The sequence below is a fragment of the Salvelinus fontinalis genome, chromosome 6 (assembly GCF_029448725.1).
Source record: "Salvelinus fontinalis isolate EN_2023a chromosome 6, ASM2944872v1, whole genome shotgun sequence".
NCBI lineage: Eukaryota > Metazoa > Chordata > Actinopteri > Salmoniformes > Salmonidae > Salvelinus > Salvelinus fontinalis.
Genome location: NC_074670.1, coordinates 64562771 through 64572833, shown reverse-complemented (window position 1 = coordinate 64572833; position 10063 = coordinate 64562771). Strand labels below are relative to the sequence as shown.

At 43.7% G+C, this 10063-nt stretch overlaps 1 protein-coding gene across 1 annotated transcript; it reads right to left on the bottom strand.

Annotated features, from left to right (window-relative positions):
• Positions 1 to 7186: 7186 nt before the first annotated feature.
• On the bottom strand, positions 7187 to 9588 carry LOC129858298 (nanos homolog 1-like). Its single transcript, XM_055927439.1, has one exon. It carries the CDS (start codon positions 9422 to 9424, stop codon positions 8744 to 8746), a length of 681 nt encoding a protein of 226 aa, XP_055783414.1. The 5' UTR covers positions 9425 to 9588; the 3' UTR covers positions 7187 to 8743.
• Between the last annotated feature and the right edge of the window lie 475 nt (positions 9589 to 10063).

Sequence of the window (10063 nt, the reverse complement as noted above, 5' to 3'; positions counted from 1 at the left end):
AATACAATGGATCTGATCCCAGCCGGGGACCCTATGCGACGCCGTAAAAGGGGCAAACGTAGCGGTCTCTTGGTCAGGCTTCGGAGACGGGCACATCGCGCTCCACTCCCTAGCATACTACTCGCCAATGTCCAGTCTCTTGACAATAAGGTTGATGAAATCCGAGCACGGGTAGCATTCCAGAGAGACATCAGGGATTGCAACGTGCTCTGCTTCACGGAAACATGGCTAACTCAAGAGACGCAAACGGAGTCGGTGCAGCCAGCTGGTTTCTTCATGCATCGCGCCGACAGAAACAAACATATTTCTGGTAAGAAGAGGGGCGGGGGGGTATGCCTTATGATTAACGAGACGTGGTGTGATCATCATAACAACACACAGGAACTCAAGTCATTCTGTTCACCTGATCTAGAACTCCTCACAATCAAATGTCGACCGCATTATCTACCAAGGGAATTCTCTTCGATCATAATCACAGCCGTATATATTTCCCCCCAAGCAGACACATCGATGGCCCTGTACGAACTTTATCTGACTCTTTGTAAACTGGAAACCACACACCCTGAGGCTGCATTCATCGTAGCTGGGGATTTTAACAAGGCTAATCTAAAAACAAAACTCCCTAAATTCTATCAGCACATCGATTGTGCTACCAGGGCTGGAAATACCCTAGATCATTGTTATACTAATTTCCGCGACGCATATAAGGCCCTCCCCCGCCCCCCTTTCGGAAAAGCTGACCACGACTCCATTTTGTTGATTCCAGCCTACAAACAGAAACTAAAACAACAAGCTCCCGCGCTCAGGTCTGTTCAACGCTGGTCCGACCAATCTGATTCCACGCTTCAAGACTGCTTCGATCACGCGGATTGGAATATGTTCCGCATTGCGTCCAACAACAATATTGACGAATATGCTGATTCGGTGAGCGAGTTCATTAGGAAGTGCATTGACGATGTCGTACCCACAGCAACGATTAAAACATTCCCAAACCAGAAACCGTGGATTGACGGCAGCATTCGCGTGAAACTGAAAGCGCGAACCACTGCTTTTAACCAGGGCAAGGTGACCGGAAGCATGACCGAATACAAACAGTGTAGCTATTCTCTCCGCAAGGCAATCAAACAGGCTAAGTCCCAGTACAGAGACAAAATCGAGTCGCAATTCAACAGCTCAGACACAAGAGGTATGTGGCAGGGTCTACAGTCAATCACGGATTACAAAAAGAAAACCAGCCCCGTCGCGGACCAGGATGTCTTGCTCCCAGACAGGCTAAACAACTTTTTTGCCCGCTTTGAGGACAATACAGTGCCACTGACACGGCCCCCTACCAAAACCTGCGGGCTCTCCTTCACTGCAGCCGAGGTGAGTAAAACATTTAAACGTGTTAACCCTCGCAAGGCTGCAGGCCCAGACGGCATTCCCAGCCGCGTCCTCAGAGCATGCGCAGACCAGCTGGCTGGTGTGTTTACGGACATATTTAATCAATCCTTATCCCAGTCTGCTGTTCCCACATGCTTCAAGAGGGCCACCATTGTTCCTGTTCCCAAGAAAGTTAAGGTAACTGAGCTAAACGACTACCGCCCCGTAGCACTCACTTCCGTCATCATGAAGTGCTTTGAGAGACTAGTCAAGGACCATATCACCTCCACCCTACCGGACACCCTAGACCCACTCCAATTTGCTTACCGACCCAATAGGTCCACAGACGACGCAATCGCAACCACACTGCACACTGCCCTAACCCATCTGGACAAGAGGAATACCCATGTGAGAATGCTGTTCATCGATTACAGCTCAGCATTTAACACCATAGTACCCTCCAAACTCGTCATCAAGCTCGAGACCCTGGGTCTTGACCCCGCCCTGTGCAACTGGGTCCTGGACTTCCTGACGGGCCGCCCCCAGGTGGTGAGGGTAGGTAACAACATCTCCACCCCGCTGATCCTCAACACTGGGGCCCCACAAGGGTGCGTTCTGAGCCCTCTCCTGTACTCCCTGTTCACCCACGACTGCGTGGCCATGCACGCCTCCAACTCAATCATCAAGTTTGCGGATGACACTACAGTGGTAGGCTTGATTACCAACAACGACGAGACGGCCTACAGGGAGGAGGTGAGGGCCCTCGGAGTGTGGTGTCAGGAAAATAACCTCACACTCAACGTCAACAAAACAAAGGAGATGATTGTGGACTTCAGGAAACAGCAGAGGGAGCACCCCCCTATCCACATCGACGGGTCAGTAGTGGAGAAGGTGGAAAGTTTTAAGTTCCTCGGTGTACACATCACGGACAAACTGAATTGGTCCACCCACACAGACAGCGTCGTGAAGAAGGCGCAGCAGCGCCTCTTCAACCTCAGGAGGCTGAAGTAATTCGGCTTGTCACCAAAAGCACTCACAAACTTCTACAGATGCACAATCGAGAGCATCCTGTCGGGCTGTATCACCGCCTGGTACGGCAACTGCTCCGCCCACAACCGTAAGGCTCTCCAGAGGGTAGTGAGGTCTGCAGAACGCATCACCGGGGGCAAACTACCTGCCCTCCAGGACACCTACACCACCCGATGTCACAGGAAGGCCATAAAGATCATCAAGGACAACAACCACCCAAGCCACTGCCTGTTCACCCCGCTACCATCCAGAAGGCGAGGTCAGTACAGGTGCATCAAAGCAGGGACCGAGAGACTGAAAAACAGCTTCTATCTCAAGGCCATCAGACTGTTAAACAGCCACCACTAACATTTAGCGGCCGCTGCCAACATACTGACTCAACTCCAGCCACTTTAAAAAATGGGAATTGATGGAAATTATGTAAAAATGTACCACTAGCCACTTTAAACAATGCCACTTAATATAATGTTTACATACCCTACATTACCCATCTCATATGTATATACTGTACTCTATATCATCTACTGCATCTTGCCATCTTCATGTAATACATGTACCACTAGCCACTTTAAACTATGCCACTTTATGTTTGCATACCCTACAGTACTCATCTCATATGTATATACCGTACTCTATACCATCTACTGCATCTTGCCTATGCCGTTCTGTACCACCACTCATTCATATATCTTTATGTACATATTCTTTATCCCTTTACACTTGTGTGTGTATAAGGTAGTAGTTGTGGAATTGTTAGGTTAGATTACTTGTTGGTTATTACTGCATTGTCGGAACTAGAAGCACAAGCATTTCGCTACACTCGCATTAACATCTGCTAACCATGTGTATGTGACTAATAAAATTTGATTTGATTTGATTTGATTTGATTTGACATAGTCAAAGCTTTCCTTAATTTTGGCTCAGTCACAGTGGTCAGGTATTCTGACACTGTGTACTCTCTGTTTAGGGCCAAATAGCATTCTAGTTTGCACAGTTTTTTTTGTAAATTCTTTCCAATGTGTCACGTAATTATCTTTTAGTTTTTTTCATGATTTGGTTGTCTACTCTGTCTCTCACTGCATGCGTATGTGTTCTTCAACTATCAGCCTGTAGGGGGCACTATTGAGACACATTTCAGTCTTGGCCATGCGGCCTCACATCTTAATGAAACCCCTGGTGTGGACTGTAACGTTACAGCCAGGCCTGCTATCCACCTGGGAGTGGTATAAAAGCAGTTGTGCAGGAAGCTTCTGCAATTTCCTCCCACTTGCGTCACAAGCGCATTACTGTGCATCTCACCCAAACCACAACCACATGGGAGCTCAATGAAGCTCTGGAATTTTCCGACTGCCAAAACACAAACAGAGACTATCTAGGAACCTCCTGAATCTGAATCTATTTAAACTTTTATTGTATAAGGTTAGGGATTTTGGGAGTAAAATCATATTTTTGCAGCAACACCTAGTTGCCTATGGATCCTTGAGAACTGACTGCAAATGGCAATATGTCAGTTCTTAAATGAATGACAGTATAAATGGGAATCATATTAGGAGTTTTTCCCCTGCTACAGGCTTATACTGTATAACTCTTTGTGTCTATGTTTTGGTTATGCACAATAACAACAACAAAGCCTACAGAAAGACAATTCTGTAATACACGGTTGTCCTATGTGGTCCCTTCATGTGGTTAACAGATGCTTCTCTGCCTGGATATACTAGCTCCCATAGGAATCTCCCTTAGCTCTACACATCATGACAGTAGCACTTCCATGGTAGCATAAGTGATTTATTTTCTGTTCCAGGTTCAATCTCAATCTGTAACAGTGACCCCCCCCCCCCCCCCCCCCCCCCCCCCCCCAGCTATCCACTCCTCTGCAAAATAGAATGAGAAAAGAACTTAACACCAGAACATTGGCTATCACAGTAAGACAACAACAACCTCAGGCCAAATTGTAATGAAAGTTGCTGTTCTGGTCGGATGCAATTTTGGCTTACAGTGTATGCATTGAATTAATCCACCAAGAGTACTAGTCTGTAACATAGGCCAAAGGATATTAGCAACCCTGCGTTCTACATCCTGCCAAGTGCGTTCATTCTATTGGCACAGGGATCGTGTGCTTGCCTTGCAAGTGCATGTTGTCAAGTTGGTGTTGTGCTCCTCCCCAAATTTGCAGAATTGGTATGAAAAATAGGAATGGCACTACAGGTTAGAGGCACACCCAGGTATGAAGGGTGCAAGAAGGGGCTTGAAAAATGTAAGCATGGGTGTGCTTTGTGAATTGTATTCAGTACATATACTTACATCGTAAATAGCACTAAAGTGCCAATAATAATAAAACAAATCGTTTAGTTAATAGAAAGTAACGACCACAATGCACTTCAATCTTAACAATCTCAACAATGACCACATGAATGTGTCTTATAAAAGTCCTATATTTATGAATGATGTCTAACATGAACATGCTCAAATCTTACACCATCAAATGGCAACTTACTGGAAGACTTCCCACTAAAACCCCTCCATATGGGGACTCGTGTTTCTTCAATGATTCATGCATGTCAGGTCCACGGGAAGCTGGGGAAAGCAATATGTTGGATGCACTTAACCGTCCTCGCTGGAATGGTTTTCATGCTCTAGTCCTGTCTAATATGCTCTACACAAGGTCCCCAGGTGACGAGAGGCAGCATCCTTAGGAACAATGATTCTGAGAAAGGGGGGCGGGGAGGAAGCCAATAAGTGTGACACCTTGCCCTGTAAGCAATTATCCATCTTCAATAATGTTATCACGTAGAAAATGACAGAGGGGGATATGAAGGCCCATGGGGCCAATGAACAGTGTGAGTGTGTCCTTTTAGCCCAAGCTAACAGCAACAGCTGAGTCGATTCGCCCCAGCACTCTGTAATAGAAATAGTGACCCATGTTTATTCAGCATTGTATGATAGAGGTCAGGGCTACACAAGTAGTGTCCAGAGAGTTGCAGGTTCATGTTCCAGGTGGGAGCGTCTGGTATAGAAATCCCCAGCTGAATTACGGTTGGCATTGTGAGGTAGGTAGTATTAATCATAGATGATATAGAAATAGAAGTGAATTTATTTGGAAATAGTCATCTATCCATGAGATATGTGAATGCAGATTTATTGGTGAAGTTCTTTAATTTACATTTCTACTTATGATGCAGTCTGCAGTAGGCTATTATGTTAGGCCCAAGTCCTAACTTCAGCTAAGGCCGGGATTAAATCTGAATCCCTACTTGACATTTAAAAGTAAATTACAATTGAGCCGACATCAGCGTTGACATTGAATGCAATCTCTGCCAACGCGGTAACATTGCCTTTAAAAGACGAGCACGATCGGATTGAATCCCAACCTGAGTACCTCTATCAAATCTTCTGTAAATGACGCATTGATGTCAATGGGAGATTTGTGAGGAAATGAGATATATGAGTATACTGTTACATAATTAGAGGTCTTCTCTACAGTAACAACCCAGTAAACACAACCAAAAGATTCATTATTCACTTTTCAGTCATGTTAGTCACCTCATAAAACTAGTGGATGGCCACTACTGACTGAGAAGTCTTTACAGTAGGCCTGTAGTATGTGCCAAATGATGGCACTAATAAGTATTATTTGTTTACTGTTTGGCATCATTACATAACACATACAGCCATAATATGAACCCAGTCCATGTACTGTTATTCCTCCTCATACCATGTACAAAAACTATTAGCTGTATAATATAGTCTTACAGTATGATATTGACAGACAGCCATTTCCCATCGTAAAACCATGTTAGAAATTCACCCCATAAATGGAGGAACTAACTAGATTAATCAAATCCTGTTGGCAGCACAGCTAATGGGGTGGGGCAGCATGGGAATAGGGCCTGGTATGGCAGCCATGTTTGTCTGAAATGATCCCCTCCAGGCTTTTCCCCACCACTGTTCTCCGAGAGATAAATCCCTGTTGCACTTAGTCTCCATCCATTTTTAATGCAGGGCCCCAGCTGGAGAATGAGAGGGAGGGAGAAAGGAAGAGGAGAGGGCTGAGAGGTGTGGATGGCTGTGCCCAAGGCCTCAACACAGCACCCGAGTGCTTAGTGTATACTGTCTGTCTGAATCCCCCTTTCTCAAAAGAGTTACAGAAGTTATGGGCTGCTGGCTGCTGCCATTCCAGAGATAGCAGACAGAGAGGCTAGGAGAGGGGGACATTATTCAATAGACTTCAGTGCAAACATGATCTGTGTTGAGTGGGGAGGCACACAGGCCGAGACATTCCAGGGTGGGCAGCCTTCATAAACAACGGGCAAGTGCTTGGAACAACCATGGGGCTTTGTTCCTCCAGCTGAGGTGGCTCTCATGCAGAGAGACTTTGACTTCTAGAGCAGACCACCCCCTCCATCTGTTGAAGTATGGACTTTAATGTTCTGTAGGCGGAGCCAACGACAGAGAGCCAAGAACGATATGTGCAATCTTTAATGGTATGGTCTAGCCTACATGTAATATCTGACAATGGCAATGAGATACTGTTCATGTAAACTGGTGAACGAGGTCTGTGTCTATCAAGTCGATCAATAACATCAAGGCATCAGTTATAATATTTGATAAGCTATTTATTCATGTGATTAATTCATATAGTATTATTCTGCACAGGCAGCATACAGGGACTAATTCATTCATATCGTATTATTCTGCACAGGCAGCATACAGGGATTAATTCATTCATATAGTATTATTCTGCACACACAGCATATAGGGAAATGTGGTAAAATATTAATAACAAAGATCAACAGTGTTTATTTTTCTCGTTTCATTTAATCAAAAACCTCTGTTACAAGTGGCAAATTGTCAACTGTTTTCAATATATTCCATTCTCTTGCAAACAACCCCAAGAATGTAACATTGAACACGTAAACTGTTAAAGTAAGGATAACACTATATACAGACAATCACGTTTTGGTGAAGAATGAGTAGAGCTTATTGGAAATACACTTTTGTCATGTTTGAATGCAGCAAAAGAAAAATACAATTATGTTATACAAAGATCAAAAATACTATTCAAACCCTTATTATAAATGGCAGCACTATATTAATAAACTGCAGTTGACATTTTACATGTAAGTACAAAATCCTGTTGAGGTAGTACCCTCTGAAGTCACTTGAAATGCTAAAATACTGAATAAACGTAAGTCAACTTTATATACAATACAGCAAATCTCTCTTCCTCATTTCAGTTCATTAAAATTGTATAATCCTTTGGTTAACATAACTGTCAGAAATGTGCAGTCTCACAAGTGACAACTTTCCATCTTTCCATCTTACATTCACAATAATTTTGCATCTTTTTGGATTTATTCAGGGAAATAATGCAAAAGGGGGCTAATACATTGTTTTTTTAGAAAGGCTTGTTTAATAACATTCATTTGCGCTATCCCACTATTTCTCAAGGTGAATTGTTCTCCTGACTCTACTATTGCAGAGCACTCCTTGCCTCCCCAGTTCAGTCCTCTGAGGACTTTTTGGGGTAATTGTTGATAAAAGAAAAACTGCATTGAAAAGAAATGCCTTACAAGCAATTATATCCAGTGTGTTACCCTCTCTTGGGAATGTAAACATCAAGGGTATATCTTATTTGGGTAATGATTATTCATAAGTCTGGGTGATGTGTGACATGGGAGATGAAAGTCATTTGGCTTGGCTATTATTGAGTATGAAGTTACCCAGATAGCACCAGGCCATAACAGAGATGTCATTGTCTTGTTTTTTTTTATGCTACAGATATTACATGTCAACTTCAGAGCAAGTTTGAAACTGTGTTGTGGAGTGGCAGAGAGAGGAATGGGCCTCAAAGTGCCATACCTTGTTTTACAGACATCTTGAATGGAAATTGTTTTATTCATGAGCATTCTTACCCTTGTTTAATGACAAACATAACTTTGGTTTTCAAAGAGAAAAGAAATAGCTAAGCTTACAGTAAAAAGTACTGGTAACATGACAATCACAACCTTCTCACGCCCTCATAAATCAATTTTCCCCCACGAAACACTCAGCATTTATTCACACATTGTGATTATGAATATAGGTGAATTTAAATGAACACTCAAAGAGCTATACACTATAAGAAGAAAATAAATTCAATGTATAACGAATAAAAACATCTATGTGAATAAAGCAACTATAAAAATATAAGAGATTTTGGAAAAACCATAAAATCAATATATTGTTTTATTTGTTTATGAAGTCATGTAGCCTAGCCATTAGGACTGGGATATGCTATAGCCGCAATGGAAACAGTCTGAAAATTGTTCAGTGCAATTCAATTTAGTTTCTTTACTTGTGTAAAAATCTATCTCTAGAATATTTTCATTCGCTTACCACCCACTGCCCTCCCTCCCTTTAATGGTCGCTGGGTTGGTTGATCTTTGGAGAGTGGACAGTACTTAATTGTGTGCGCATTGTCACCATTGGCACTGCAAAGAGGGCAGGTATAAGCCCGAAGAATGGGGCACACCACCCTCCCGTCCGGTGTCTTCAGAACGTGGGAACCATACACCTCCTCCGGCGCACCGTTATTCCTGCAAAAGACGCAGATTTTGGGCTCCTGTTTATTCCTTGACGTTGGTTTGCGCATCTTCCTCTCCACTCCGAACAGGTCAAATCCTGCGAAGCTTCCCCCGAAGCCCAAGTCCCGGTCTTGTAGTGGGATGCCACCGATTTGGTTTTGGAATGGACTCAGAATTGAAAAGCGCTCCTTCAAGTCCAGGATGGAGGTAGGCGGGGGGCTCGCGGATGGACAACAGCAGTCCAGGTGTCCGCCTCCACTACTGCCCGAGATTACGCACGCACATTCTGGAGAGTCATCCAAACCCAGGGTTGCTTTCAGGGACTCGGTGATGGAGTTTGGGCTTTGGGGCATCATGTGCTTGTTATTCTTCGTGACCAACGTCGACAGACCCAGATAGTCGTTCCAAAAATTAAAGGTATAGTCATATGGGTTGCGCGCACTCAAATAGTTATGATTGAGAAAATCCATGATTCTTTTTCTCCTTTCTATGCAAAAGCACCAATGTAATCCTCCAGGTTTACAGCCAGAGTTCGTTTCCAGGATGGTTGGTGAACTGGACTGTTCCAGTGTTCTTCTAGTGTATAAACGCTTGTACAACAGGCTTGCTGGTTATAAGGAGACCGGAAAGCTGAAAAGAGGGCGGGGCTCTCTTCTTTAACCAAGTTTATGATCAGGTTGCAGCGCACTCTTTCTCTGCAAGGGTAGGTTTGGAAAGCGGGAAACCGATCCGATATGGTTCGAACTGGCAGTCGTTTACAAGTTGGAAAACAACCACATATCATAGTCACATAGCCTACACAGAAATATATTCACACTTTTTTAACGGTTTCATTACGCACCAGTCATATGTGTTTAGAGCTACACCCGTAGCTTTATGCCTTGATACAGTAGGGCAGCATCGAGCTACGCAGTAAATACATAATTGTTTCTTTGTATAGCCTACATTGAGGATAGGGAGTTAACTGTGGGTGCGACGTCAAAGCCTACTAAAATAGCTTACATACACATGTTTGTGCGCATTTCTGGTGCACACCTTAACCCTTTCAAGACCATGCATGCATAAAATCCCTTTGTTCCTAGAGCACCCTCTCCACCACAGTGATACAA

Bases quoted from the DNA above. Each gene is read 5' to 3' on its own strand.
- LOC129858298 (XM_055927439.1), bottom strand. From the start codon at position 9,424: ATGGATTTTCTCAATCATAACTATTTGAGTGCGCGCAACCCATATGAC.